The following is a 14698-nucleotide window of genomic DNA, read 5'->3' on the forward strand; positions in this document are numbered from 1 at the left end:
TCCTATTTTGTAATATCTATATGACTGACCTTTTCAGCAACACCAGGGCTAGAAACTGACTGGCCAAGCCTACTGCTGTCATCTCATCTCCCTTTGCCAAGTGGTTGTCCACAATCAGGCATAGGACCATTTTTGTTTTTTATTTTTTGTTTTTTTGGTGATGGGAGGAAGAAGAAACCCCAAGGGCTTCTGACATCTGTCTGTGAGCAAGAGGAGAATGAGCTTTAGGACGAGCTTTAGGAAGAGGTGATACCAGAGAAAGCAGAGCGGACAGCCAGAAAGAAGCTAAGTACCCAGTGATCCTGCCAAGCCACTGCATCAACCTTATCTACAGTTAGTCTAAAACTCACCTCATATCTGGACAGCAAATAGATTCCCCTATTATTTAAGAGAGTGTGAACTTGAGTTCCTAAAACCTGCAAAAATTCAAATTGATTTACCAACTCACCACTAGATTATAAGCTCGGACAGTTTTATCTGCTGAACAGGTGTACAGTAAATTCCCAAATATCTGAATTGCATTCACTGCAGCTTGGTGCCCATCAAAGGCCCCTTCTGTGGGCTCATCATCATCTCCTGGCTCGGAAGATATTTCTGGAAAACAAGAATATGTTTCAGAGACATGTCTGCTTTTGTGTGAAAAGATACTCAAAAATTAAAACTATATAGTGGTCCCTGGATTCTCCTCAAAACCTTGCTCCCTAGCAAAACACATTTTTCATTAATGATCTTCATTATGAAGACTTCATAACAAAAGAAGGCAGAAAAGGCCTCTCACTTAGGAAAAAAGATATTATTTTTTGAATGAACCTGAAAGTACCAAATCTCTCTCCACATCCTCCTTTCTGCTGCCAGTTATTTTGTTGAATAAGGCATTATTCTTTAAGCAGTTCCTTCTCAAAGCAAACCCCCCAGAAGCCAATGAAACCTTAATACTCAGTAGTTGAACAGATAAGACAGATGGGAATAAGAAACTATAAAAAGGCAGTATTTAGGATTTACAGATACCAAAATTGCTGGTTGAAGCAATCCTCTTGGTGATGATCATCCCACCCCACCCCATTCTACAGGCCTATTTAAACCCTGGCTCTATTATTTGTAAGCTTTTTCTGTGGTTAATTTAAATAAAGGTGAATATACCAATACCTGAAGAGTTCTTTGATCCTTTAATGGAGGAGATCACAGTCTGAGTTTCTGCCACACTACAAAATAATAGCAAACATCTTTTTAGAACCTGTGAATAGGACAGGCAATAAAACTTATAATTTCCTGGCTCAAAGGATTATTCTAAACAATGGGCAACACAGCAGTAACAGAAGAGATAAGTTTTTCCATCTGAAACTTCTATACGAAAAGAGATACAAGTAAATATTTACAACATAAATGAGAAAGTAGAAAATCCCCATTGCCAAGGTTTCATTCTTCCATACCAATAATCTTTATTGGATTTTCTATACATTTGATTCATTTAAAAACTGATTCATAACCAAAGGTTCTGTTTTTTAAGAAAAGAACAATGGTGTAAGCTGTTCTGATTGGACCAGCACAACATCCTCACCTTACAGGGATACCATCTTTATAACGAGTGCCAATCTCACTGGTAGAGCTAACTTCATCACAACCAGAACGAGAAGTTTCTAATGAGTTTTGCTCTGTGGAGTTCCAAATATCCTTTTTAGATGGACTGTCTGGTTTCTCTTCTCCAGATTCAGAAGATTCAATGGCCACCACTTCCAATGGAGGATTAGGGACTTCTAGGACCTCCAGAGACGAGTCACTATCTGGCTCATCCCTGACACTCTCTTGTTCTGGGCCAGTTCTACTATCTTCCCAGGTGGAGGTTGTTACCTTCCCCCCTTTAGCTGACTTTCCAGTCTTTACTTTCCTTACTGGTTTAGCAGTAAATACATCCTGTTCAGTGTCACTGTTCTCAGGAACATGAGCAGCCCGAAGTGTTTTCTTTTTCCTAAGTTTCTTCTTTTTCTTGTTTCCTCGAGTTTCAGCTGATGTCAGAGTAGACTCTGCCTGCTGTTCTAGCTGGTCAGCTGGGGAGTGGGGCTCCCTCTCTAAGGGGGTTTCGGAAACAAACGACAATCTTGGAAAAGAACTGGTACAGGCCTCAGACCCGCTGTTGCCTTTAACTGCCTCTTCATCTTCTTTATTTATGCCTGGAAGACCAGTTGGTTGGGAGGAGGGGGTATTTCCTCTGTTCCTGGTATTTCCTTGCTCTGTGGAAAACTTCAGTTCTTGGCTAGGCTCATGGAAACTTTCTGTGACCTCTGATAAGGACAACGTTGCAGTGATAACTGGATAAACTGGACAACTGTCACTGTTCTCTCCTGAATTGAGAAGAAAAGAATTATTACATCTTTTGTGTTTATTTACCATCATAAATTGCCATTATTTATCAATGATCAAATCTCTACCAAATAACCACCTTTCAGTGATAAGTGAGTAAAGCTATGAATGTTAAAGCAGTTGTATCACCCATCAGCTTTCCGTAACCTGCAAAAATTTCTATTATAGCACTTACTACACTTTGCCCTGCGTTGATCTCACAAATAGCATGCATGTTTTATACTGTATAAAAGCTTTTTATGGGCATGGACCATTTCTACCCATCTTTTTTCTTTTTTTCTTGTTTGAAATGTCCACATATTTAACATTATGTTTTATTCTTGATAGACTTTTTTTCCCCCAAGATTTTATTTATTTATTTGAGAGAGAAAGCATGAGCAGGGGGAGGGACAAAGGGAGGAAAAGCAGACTTCCCGCTGAGCAGGAAGCCAGACATGGGGCTTGATCCCAGGACCCCAGGATCATGACCTGAGCGGAAGACAGGTGCAGAGCCACCCAGGTGCCCCTATTTCTTGGTAGACATTTAAATATCTACTTAGCTGAAGCGCTTTCACCTTTATTTCTTAGATGTTTTCACTATGCCATTGGTAACACTGTCAATGATACATCATCCAGTTTGGCTACATAAGAGTTAAAAAGCCAGCTGACTTAAAAATGTCTATTTTCTTTGACTTAGTTATTTTATGCTGAGGAATTTAAACTGATGAAATAACCACAGACATACTCAAAGACATACACAATGTAGTGTTCTACAGAATTCCTAAAAAAAAAAAAAGATAAAAACTAAATATTCAATGGAGCTCATATAAATTACCACATCCATATTATGCAACTTCTCAAGTATTACTCAACTAGTAAAATTAAAATATTTCAGATGAATTATTTTTGTGACACAAGAAAATGATCAAGATATATCAAAAAGAAAAAAGGTTATAACAGACTATGATTTTCTTTTTTTTTTTATTTTATTTTTATTTTCTCTTTGTATAAAGTTTACAGGTAAACACACAAACATTTATAATTTAAGACTGAAATAACATATCTACATTTTTATAGTTTTCCATTTTTTTACATGAGCATGAATTATTTTGCAGAGGAAAAAAATTAGTAAAAGCCATTTAAAAATATTATCTTAAAAAGTCACTATAATACTTTACCAGTTTTTTAAAAAATACTGATTACTATTTACACAAAGACAACAAAATTCAAAATGAAAGATAATATACATTTGAGATACATATCTAGGTTAGTGTTGCAACAGGTAGCAAAAGCTAAGGTAATTTTTCAGACTTTTTGCTTTTGTTCAGATCACACAATGGCAGTTTATTTTTACTTAATTTTCAGTATAGCACCATTTTGGTTATAAAAACTTCAGATAAAGTTTAAAATAGCTTAGAAGTTAGTCTCAAATGGTAACCAGGTGAATGTTATTTTATGAAGAGCAAAAACTGGCTATTTCTCAAAACCACTCAAGTTCTTACTGATGATTCCAAATCCAGTGTCCTCTGCCCTTAATCATGGCCACCTGCCTCTTAGGCTTATATTAGTCCAGCCTTGCTTTTAAATGATAAAGAAAGTTAAGTGCTGAGAAATTCAGAAGATATAGCTTATCTAGGAACTTGACTAAGTTCAACTTAATTTATCTCACACACAAAAAAAATACTACAAACAAACAAACAAAACAAACAATTCTGCACCAATCCTCATTATGGAACCTTTGCTAATGCAAAGTCCGTTTAGTAATCCTAGATTAGGGAAAATTGAGAAAAAATTGTTGATATTTAAATAATCCTCCTAGGGGATCCCTGGGTGGCGCAGCGGTTTGGTGCCTGCCTTTGGCCCAGGGCGCGATCCTGGAGACCTGGGATCGAATCCCACGTCAGGCTCCCAGTGCATGGAGCCTGCTTCTCCCTCTGCCTATGTCTCTGCCTCCCTCTCTCTCTCTCTGTATGACTATCATAAATAAATAATAATAATAAATTAAAAAGATTCCCTTATAAAAAAAAATAATAATAATAAATAAATAAATAAATAAATAAATAATCCTCCTAAGGGGTGCCTGGATGGGTCAGTTAGCCAAACTTCTTGATTTCAGGTCAGATCATGATCTCAGAGTTAAGAGATCAAGCCCTGCATCAGGCTTGGCACTGGGTGTGGAGCCTGCTTAAGACTCTCTCTCCCTCTGCCCCTCCCCAACCACAAATGTGTGCAGTCTCTCTCAAAAATAACAATCCTTCTAAGTGAAGGAATTTCAAGAAAAATTAATTCTAGCAACTTTAGTTTTAATGGGCAAATATGACTATGTCACTGACCTAAAACTGCGCTAGACCCACTGCCAGGTTACCGTAATCCTCAGAAAAGTTTACGTACTATTAACTTGCAGTAATTCCTTGGACACATTGTCATCAGAGCCTTGTGACACAGCATTCACACTCTCGTCGTGTTCAGGAGACATGGGTTCTTGTTTAATCTGAATTGAGGAGTCTGGAGCAGGAACACTGCCATGGGCTTGGAAAGTAGGAGATGTGGTTACTTGGAGAGGGACTCCAGTGGACGATGGAGACATGTGGGAAGATGGAGGCTCCAGAAAAACTGGGAAAAAGGGAGTAGGCAGCAGTGTGGCATCAGCAGATGTCTGAGATCTACTGTTCCTTGGCTCTCGTGGAAGGCTATAAGGAACCTGGTCTGGGCGCTCAGAAGGTTCATATGTTTCTAGAATGGGAGACATACGTATGTACAAATGCAAAAATGGTTTCTGAAAAGTCATTCATTTCAGAGCCAATCTGTATTTTTAAAAATTACAAGAGAATTCTGAAGTCCCTCATAATTCTTTGAAATACACTGTCATAAAATCTATATGACCAACAAGGACACAGGCAGAATAGGTATTAGCATTCCATTTTTAAATTTTAAGTGACTTATCCAAAGTCACATAGTTACTAATGGAAAAGCAAGATTTGAACCCAGGTCTTTTGATTCCTAACCCAAGGTTCTTTCTGTAACATACTGCCCCTGCTGCTAAGCATTTTAGGGGTATACAGTCTTACAGGCCCTTCTATAAAAGGATGAAAGCAAGGAGACAGGAGAGAAAACATATGACCTTTTCATGACTATTTCAATTCCCCGTATAGATAACAAAGAAATAAGTTACAGGATCTAATCCATCAGATTCTCTCCAGAATACCTTGTAATCCCTGTAGAATCTGTATTCTATGGGTCCTCAGTGCACTCATCTCCATAGTTATCTAAAAATAAAGTAATTTGTTAAGCATTTTGAAATCCAACTTCAGAGATGATCCATTCTTGTTAAATGTTCCATCCTTGGTTACCTGCTGCTTGAGCAGAAGTAGCCTCTGAACTTCAACGTATGCTGTCTGCAGTGCTGCACGGGCTTGCAGAAGGTTGTTATCCATGCACTGCAGTGATTTGCTTAGTTCTTCCTCCCTTAAAGAAATATTCAGCAGCTGGTCAACCTGAGAACGTTCTGCCAAAAGAAACCGTAAGGCTCAGTTTGATACTGGAGATGACTCAATAATACAGCTCCAGAGATGGTGGAACTGAATCAGTTCTCTAGGATAAGCCCGTATTTGCTCTTCAACAGGTGACTGGAGACTCATCAGATCTCACAAATCATGCTGTTGTGTTGAGACTGATGTCAGAGCTAAACCAAAAAAATTGGTAAGATGGAGGTAATTCATAGGTTCAAGTGTGCTGTCACACGGTACCATCTTACTTCATCACCATCTTCCACCACTTCCCTTCCAAGTGCAATCTTTGCCCCAGGCAGAGCAACTGTCATACATTTCAATTCTCATTTTTCCTTTATCTGTCACCCTCTTCTTTTGCTTAGATTGAGCCCCAGATGTGAACAGCTTACACTCTCTTCCCAATCCCTATTCTTCTAGTCTCTTAGTTACCATAAAATAGTTCGCTTTCTTAGAGAAAACTTCCTGAAAAAATATAGCTTCGAGATAGTACATTTAAAGTTACTTTAAATAAAATGCCCTACCACATGTATGTATTTATTATCTTTGTCTCTTTCCCATTCGGTAAGTCAAGATGTCTTCCCTAAACTCCAGAACCACATACCCAACTACCACTTTGATATCTTTACTAAGATGTCTCTAAGATTCGTTAACTCAAAAGATCCAAAAGGGGACTCATCACTGTCCTCCTCTTATGGGAGTTTTCCAGCTCTACAAATAATCCCATCATCCCCAAAGATGCCTCAGCCAGAAACTGGGGTCATCCATGACTCCTACCTTATCCATCACATCCAACCACCCAAGGTTCATCTAATCACTTCTGACCCTAGCTCTTACAGCAGAAAGGGTTGAGTCAGGGGAAAGCAAGAATCACAGAAGTGTAGAGGGAATGACTCTAACAACTTCTCTCAATTTAAGTAAGAGAAGCAACACAGATACCTCAAAAATGAAAATTGAGAGAAATGGCTATGAACAACCAAGAGACAAAATTTTTACTAAAGAACCTATTCCTCTTCACCACTAAAAAGGCCCAATAAGACTTTCTGACTTTATGCTGAACTCAATTTGTCCAAGATATATATTAACTTTAACTTATGGGTCTATGTGGCAAACATTTCTTCTATAGCTACAACTGGATATGGTAAAAAAAAATAAATAAATAAAAATAAAATCAAACTTTTCTATGCCCTTAAGCAAGACAACAAAAATGTCAAAAAATAATAATAAATGGATGATCACTATTTGATAACCACAATTATACTCTGTGTCAAGTTGTAAAAAGGCTGAATTGCTGTAAGAACAATTTCTTTTTGTTCAGAATATTTGCACTATACCTTTCTTTCCTTTAATTTTCCTTCTTTTGTTTTTTCTCTCAAGACTTGGGAGTTCAGGAGAAGATCCATCCTGAGAAGAGAAAGAAAACTGAGTAATACTAAATGTGTAAAGGCCATTACCCAGGAAAGGAAAAAAACAAACTCTAAGACCATTATACTTTGTTCTTCATTGCTGCTATCATCTCTAACAGGATACTAGGAATCCAATGCATAAGGTATGAACTTAAATATTAGTTGAATGTATCTGATTAAAAAGATAATAAAACAGGTGCTCCTGGGTGGCACAGTGACTTAGGTGTCCAACTCTTGGTTTCAGCTCAGGTCGTGATCTTGGGTTTGTGAGCCTGAGCACCACATCAGGCTGCAAGCTCAGCATGGAGTCTGCTTGAGATTCTCCTTCCCTTTCCTCTTTCTGCTCATGCTCTCTCCCCTGCTTTAAATGAAATAAAATCTTTAAAAAACAAACAAAAAACCCCAGAACAGAATCTAAGGTCAAGACCTTCCTAGCATCCTAGAGGTGGTGAAGCACTGGGGCTATGGCATAGCATTTCACGTTGGGAAAGCAAAGGACAGTCAGAAGTATGGACAAAGCCAGTAATGCATATACCTGATTTCACTGGGGCACAGTTTCTACTTTACTAGGAAATCTTTACAACAAAATCTTTATGACAAAAAGCTAAATGATCTATGAGACAATCCCCTAGATATCAGCTTTGTTACAGGACCAACTCTCATCCAACAACATCCACTACAATGTCCAACTCAAAGGAGCAAAGTTGGAATTTGAACTCAGGTCTACAAGCCAAGGCCTCAACTACTCTGCTAAACTGCCTTGGTCTTAAAGGAAACAGCCCATTTTCCCACAGTGTCACATTCCAGACACCAGTACCTTTCTTTTCAGAAAGGCTTCTTGAGAGGGTTAGGCAATATTAGTGACAGAGATGCCAGAAGAGAAGTGGTGTCAGTGAAGGAATGGGTTCGGAAGGGGCCAAGCTGCATAACTAAGGTACAAAATACTGAATAACAGAGACTAAAACTATTTCTTTTTTTTTTTTTTTTAAGATTTTATTTGTTTATTCATGAGACACAGAGAGAGAGAGACAGAGACACAGGCAGAGGGAGAAGCAGGATCTCTGTGGAGAGCCTGATGCAGGACCTGATCTCAGGACTCTGGGACCTGAGCTGAAGACAGACGCTCAACCACTGAGCCACCCAGGTGCTCAAGACTAAAATTATTTCTAAGACTATGTTCACATAGATGTACTCTAATAGTGTGAAAACTACCTTAGTGATAAGCTCAACAGTCCTGGGCCTAACAAGCATTCATGCCCTAGAAATGTAACACTAGAGTGCCTTTCTTTAGCAGCAGTACAGAATGCATCATGAAAACAGAGTTACAGCTGAGGATGTGGCTTACTCCTTGGTCAGGTGATAACAAAGAATCATTGACGTAGAGACTAGTTTTAGAGATGACTTCATATTTTCCTAGTACTGTACATTCATATTCAGTTACATCTAACTTAGTAGAATTACTCAGTGAAAGAAACCAATAGGATGGGACACCTGAGTGGCTCCGTGGTTGAGCATCTTTGGCTCAGATCGTGATCCCGGGGTTCTGGGATTGAGTCCTGGCAACATGCTCCCTACAGGGAGCCTGCTTCTCTCTCTGTCTGTGTCTCTGCCTCTCTTTCTGTGTCTCTCACAAATAAATAAATAAAATCTTAAAAAAAAAAGAAGAAGAAGAAAGAAAGAAAGAAAGAAAGAAAGAGAAAGAAAGAAGAAAGAAAGAAACCAATAGGATAAGAATATGAAAGTAAAGAGCCTCATAAACCTACTCCAGTGTAGGGAGAAGCATAATTCCAGAAGCCAGAAAAAATTAAAGGGATAAATCTTGTAATAGCCAAATCACCACGTGAAATGTCCTATTAACAAGCATAGGCAATCATACTCACTCCAGTGGCTCTTCGTTTCTTTCTCACATTCTGGCCGTCGTTTTGTTCAGTGCCAGAGGTACAGCTACTGTCTGTGGCTGCGTCTGCCAAACTGGAGATTCCAAGGGCTGAGGATGTATTTGATGATAAAGAGTTTCCTTCTCCATTACTCTCCTGGGTATTCTGGTTCTCTGAAGGTGGTGTAGAACTCTCCTGACTGTTCAGGTCTTTGGCCAAGTGCATCAGAGGTATCGTTCGGTCAGAGGACAACTGTGCGCTATGTCGCCTTTGACTAGCAACATTTTCAGCCCTTTCACCTGTTCTTAAAGAGGCAGCCAGAGGTGTCACCTCCTGCTTAAGGCCCATGGTTGTTGTCTGACTCTGTGCAGCCCTCAACGAGTCACTAGGTGAAAAAATCTGTTGGGGCTCATTTTCTTTGCCTGTACCTTCCTCACTGAAGAAGCTATAAACAGAAGGAGCCCTGTCCATGATCACACTGCTCTCAGAAAGGCTTCGCTTCCTTGCCAACCCAGGAGATGAAGAAATGGAAATACCTTCCCACTGGAATCCTTCTAGATTGGACAGATCAGGCTCCCCATCCAAATCCAAGACCTCTTGTTCATTTTGAACTAGAGGCACCATTTCTATGCCAAACCTTAAGAAAAAAACAAAGAAAAAAAACCCTATAAATCAGACATGCTTAGGGGAGAGGGGGGCACCACTTAATGAGATTGATTATAAATATAAATAAGATGGTTTCTGCCCTCAAAGCTCACAGTCTAGTTAAGTGTTCCAGACATAGAATAAATGTTTGTAAGTACTATAATTTAACAAGTACTAAATTAGAGATTTGTACACAGTATGAGAATACATCTGACGAAATGAAAATTGATAGTTTTATTAGTATGGAGCTTTTCTAAACCAACAATAATAATTTTTTAACAGCATACAAACCAAAACCAACCATTACTGAGCATTCACAAGTGTCAGGAACTAGGCTAAGAACAAGAACTTTATACTCTCAATATTCAAATGATAGAAGAGGGTGCGAATACGTTGTTTCAACAAGGATACAAATTTAAGCCTAAAGGGCTATATAATTATAATACAGCAGGCAGATTTTCATATAGTAGACCTATGCTGAATGCTGCTTTATCATTCAGAAAAGTTTAGCACCTCAACATAAGATGAATAGCCAAAACATAAAACAAGTATTTAAGAGAAAGTATTTTGTGATTACAAATACGATGCCCAGAGTAAAAGGGTAGCTGTTCACAGGTTCTGAGTAAAAGGCAGTAAGGACAGTGACACTTAAAAACTGCACTGCTCATCAAGATCTAGATACACATCTCTAGATACACTTTTTCATGTTGTCACTTTCTAGCCCCTATAACTAAAATGATGGATTTCTGATAATTTTTTCTACGTTCCCAAGAGGCTGATGTGCTTCTTTGCAACCTGAGTTCTCTGCTCAGAAACACTCTATTGCATTTATTATAGAGTAGCAGCCACTCTTTGATATTTAAAACAGACATCTACAATATATATATTTTTTACAGACATTTAATTAAATATAACAAGCAGAATTCTCTTGATAGGGTCAAAGGGTAAGTTTAAAAGAGAAAAAGGAGGTACACACCTGGGCAAGCCTTTGCCTAGCTCTTGCTTTTTCTTGGTTACTTGCTGGATGACCTGTTCCCAGTTGACATTTCTCCGAGATGCATTTAGAATCTGCCGAAGGGTTGGCTTGAGCCCAGATTCCTTCTCTGTCTCACCCTTTCTATGGCCACTAATATTGCGAATGCGACGAGCACTATTGAGGTTTGGCTCAGGAAGGTGTGCTCCAGTTTTGCTCTTCAAACTAATGTGCCGGGTTAGATCTCTCTGGAGAGAGGCAGGAAAGCCAAGCTTACTGAGTTCAGGCAGAAGAGGGCCTGAGGACTGACCTATATCGTTTTTTTGAAGCTCTACATCCAAACTAGCACCCTCAAAGCCTTCTGTTTCATAAGATACATGAGATTTAACAGGGTCATCAACCTGTGCATCTTCTAGAGAAGTTTTTAAGTCTAGCAGTAAGCCAGAGTGTGAACTGGCTGCAGATGTCATTTGTAACTCAGGTTCCTTCTGATGAACTGTCGCATTACATGTGTTAGTGGATAGTTTTCTACATGTTTTCGAGTTTTGGTCATCCTCCTCTTTTTCATCAGTGATATGAGTGCTGCAGGGTAACATTTCTGCAGTGGCAGAGCCCACGGTTCCAAGTTTTGTTCCATGCTTCTCCATGTCAGATAGCTCCCCATCACTTTCATCTTCTAATGTGTGTACCTGAAACTCTATCTTCAAAGATCCTTTTTCAGACTCTTCTACATTCCTACTTGCTTTTGCATAGTTCCTGGTCCTTTTAGAAGTGCCAAGAAGTGGATTTTGCAATGACTCATGACACTGTAGCATCTCTTTGGCTTTTTGTAACGTGTCACCTAAATTTTCATCAGATTCTCTCTGAATGCCAAATGTACTTTTATTCCCTTTTAAAACATGAGGACATGAACTTCGCAATTTGGTTATATAAGACCCATGATTCTCTTCTATAGTGGGTTTGTTCAAGGGATTTGCGTGTTCTCCAGGAAAAAAAGAATTTGTTTTGGTGTTTTTTGAGGGATTCTTTAAATCTGGCTTTTGAGGAACTGATTTGGTGACTGGAATTGGAAGGAGTCCAGATTTTAATGATGGCATCTTACTTAGGTTAAGTTCTTGTTCGTGTTTTTCTGGAATGGGGCAATCTCTCACTGCCTCATAGGAAGCAGTGCAGTCAGAAGGGGCTTTGTGACTAAGAGATCCAGTATGTGTTTCTTTTTGTGTTTTCATCGTTGGGGAATTATTTGTTTCATCGATCTGGGGCTTTGGTGTTCCTGTGGTTGTCAAGCTAAAGTCAAAGAAAGGCTTATCTATCATTTCTGACTTATTACCAGTGACTTCTTTCATTCCTGATTGTAAATCCAGAGTCTTCTGGGAAGGGTAAGGAGTCCAGCGATGGAGCTTTTCCCTCGCTGCACTGCCATTCTTCCCACCAATTTTAGAAGCTATGGTATCTGTCTGTTTTGTAGTTTTGCTTTCTAGCTGCTCAAAATTGAAGTCAAGTAAGCCTTCTGAAGGAAATTTATCACTTGTAAATCCTTCAGAAGGAACTCTGTATGTGGCAGCTGTACCAACTTTGTCGCTTTCTTGCCGCTGCCAACTATATCTCTCTTGATTATATTTGTTTGACTTAGATTTCTTGTTCCATAGCATAGTTAGGTCTTCCATTTGACAGTTAGAATTTCTGTTTCTGCCTGGTTGAAATTTGTCTCCAGGGCCACTGTAATTCCAACTATTTGTACTACGTACACTGGATTTCCAGTTTCCGTTACTGCTGTTCATATGCCAACTGGAAAAGCCACCTGTTCCCTCAGAATGCCAACTGGAATTCCTTCCTGTACCATTATGATTCCAATCTACCGTTCCGCTATTTGAATGCCAACCACCTCCAGAATTACTGTGGTTGTGAAACCAAGTTGAGGAGCCTCCTGCAACTCCCTTATGCCACCCAGAACATCCTCTTGGTCCACCATTATTCCTCAAAGAATGTGGAAAGTTGTTTTTCCTAGTATTATTAAAGCCATCTTTCTCCCACTTCCAGTCTCGCTGAGGAGGTCCACGATGATGCCATGCTGGCTGACTGTAGCTCTCTCGGTCTTGGTAAGGGATTCGGTCTTCTCGTCTCCATTGGGGTCGCCTGTCATCAGAGTTTATTTCTTGGCTGCTATTGGAAGGTTCATCTTGCCTGGAAGAAACAGTTTTCCATGAGAGATTTAAAGAAATCATCATGCTTCCTTTACAAGCATAACCCATCAAACTTCCTACTATGTATCTCTCTCCTTAGAACATAGAATCTATTTTTATTTCTAATAGTGGCAGCTTTCTGATCTTTAAATGATAGAGCTCAACTTATATTTCACAATTTACTGATTTAGACATTAAACAATATCTTGTCTCTGTTATCACCTCAGAAATGTTAAAAATATGACACATTTATAGTACCCACCTGCTCCTATTTTTCTTACTATTTCCTACTCCTATTTTTCTTAGCATGTTCTGGGGCTTTTGTCCCTATCATCCAATTATTATTTTTACATTATGCAGTTGTTTAAAAAGAAGCACAATTCTATTTTGTAGCTTTGGCTAGTTATAATTAATACTACTTAAGTACAGTGACTCTTAATACTGTGGATTTTTCCAATTATAAGTTCTTTCTCCAAAACCCAGTTTCTTAACCTATTTTAAATGCTCAGATTTCACTTTGCATTATCATTTTCATTAATTAACTAAACACTTTATTAAGCACACATTCAATGACTGTGGTGAAAGAAAACTTTTATGTATAGTTCATTCCTAAAAGACTTACAGCCTAGCTGAGAAAGTAAGATCACAAACAGGAGTAAAATAGCACACACCAAATAAGCAGTACCAGCAGTCAGTGCTATTAGGAGCTCCATGAGCTAGAGGTTTTTATAAAGCTACAGCTGTTTCAACTATTTGTGTTTGACAAGGAGCCCAAAGAACTGTGAATAAACTTAAGTAAACATCACAGGAATAGGTGTAAAATCTCTTTCCTCTACAAACTGCCCATGGTATGCCTGGCCTAGTACTTAACATGAGGTAGGTGCTCAAAAAACTAATACTAACTAAAATGTACTGAGTACCTACTAAGTGTCAGGCATTTTAAGCACTTTATTTAGAATATCTCATTTACTTTTCATGGCCCTGAAGCAATTATTCTTCTTACTCCTACTTTTTGGATGAGGACACTGAGTACCAGAAAGGCTGAGGAGCTTGCCTGAAGTAAGACAGCTAGAAAGCAGTATGTGATCCTTGGCAGTCTGACTCTAGACCCAAAATCCCCAAACTAAGTTTTTACTGTTGGGCTCCCTTCTCTTAGTGACTTAAACTCAGTAGTGACTTGAACTGGTTCTAAAAGCTTCGGTCTCCAAAATTTTGAACACAAATCGGAATTTCCTCCTTTTCCACAGATGGAATTAAAAAGTTAGTTTACCTGAAAGTTCAAACATCCACTTACATTATAAATTAAAACTATTTCTAAACAGGAGACCCTAAGTCCCCAAGTGGCAAGTGTTATTACATGCATGTGCAGGATTTTTGTAACACCACTCCAAAGAGCTTTTATCTTTTGTTTCTAAGCAGTATACAACTTTTGACAACCAAGGAAATACTGACTAGGCTACACTGATGGGATCCAGAAATGGGAGATTCAGACAAGAAATCTGCCACAAGATCAAGACTTCCTAGATCACAATAAATTAGCTAGATCGAGGGGACAACTGCATGTAGCTAAATCCAAGGCCCAGAAAAAGCAATCTAAATTAAAAACCCTATGAAGGAAGAAATGAGAGAAATAAGTCAATGACTATAAATAAATCACCAAGGAAGCATATCAGAATATTCAAAGAAGATTAACTATGATATGAACATCTAATTTACTGAGCTCCTTTACCTTCTGACTTAAATGTTTAATCATCTACAGATTAGCTAATAA

General features: G+C 38.7%; 1 protein-coding gene across 5 annotated transcripts in view; it reads right to left on the reverse strand.

The window, feature by feature from the left end:
* ZNF106 (zinc finger protein 106) overlaps positions 1–14698 on the reverse strand; it is a 64673-nt gene that overhangs the window by 18612 nt on the left and 31363 nt on the right. For 3 of the 5 annotated variants that reach the window (XM_025998549.2, XM_072738367.1, XM_025998550.2), the window contains 9 exons: positions 10748–12928; positions 9130–9763; positions 7178–7247; positions 5688–5842; positions 5543–5603; positions 4729–5070; positions 1559–2339; positions 1147–1202; positions 449–594 (listed from right to left, as the gene is read on the reverse strand). In XM_025998549.2, the coding sequence (XP_025854334.1) occupies positions 449–594; positions 1147–1202; positions 1559–2339; positions 4729–5070; positions 5543–5603; positions 5688–5842; positions 7178–7247; positions 9130–9763; positions 10748–12928 (4426 nt within the window). The remainder of the gene's footprint in view (positions 1–448; positions 595–1146; positions 1203–1558; positions 2340–4728; positions 5071–5542; positions 5604–5687; positions 5843–7177; positions 7248–9129; positions 9764–10747; positions 12929–14698) is intronic. The other 2 variants (XM_072738366.1, XM_072738368.1) reach the window with 1 other exon arrangement.

This window comes from Vulpes vulpes, chromosome 15 (genome assembly GCF_048418805.1).
Source record: "Vulpes vulpes isolate BD-2025 chromosome 15, VulVul3, whole genome shotgun sequence".
NCBI lineage: Eukaryota > Metazoa > Chordata > Mammalia > Carnivora > Canidae > Vulpes > Vulpes vulpes.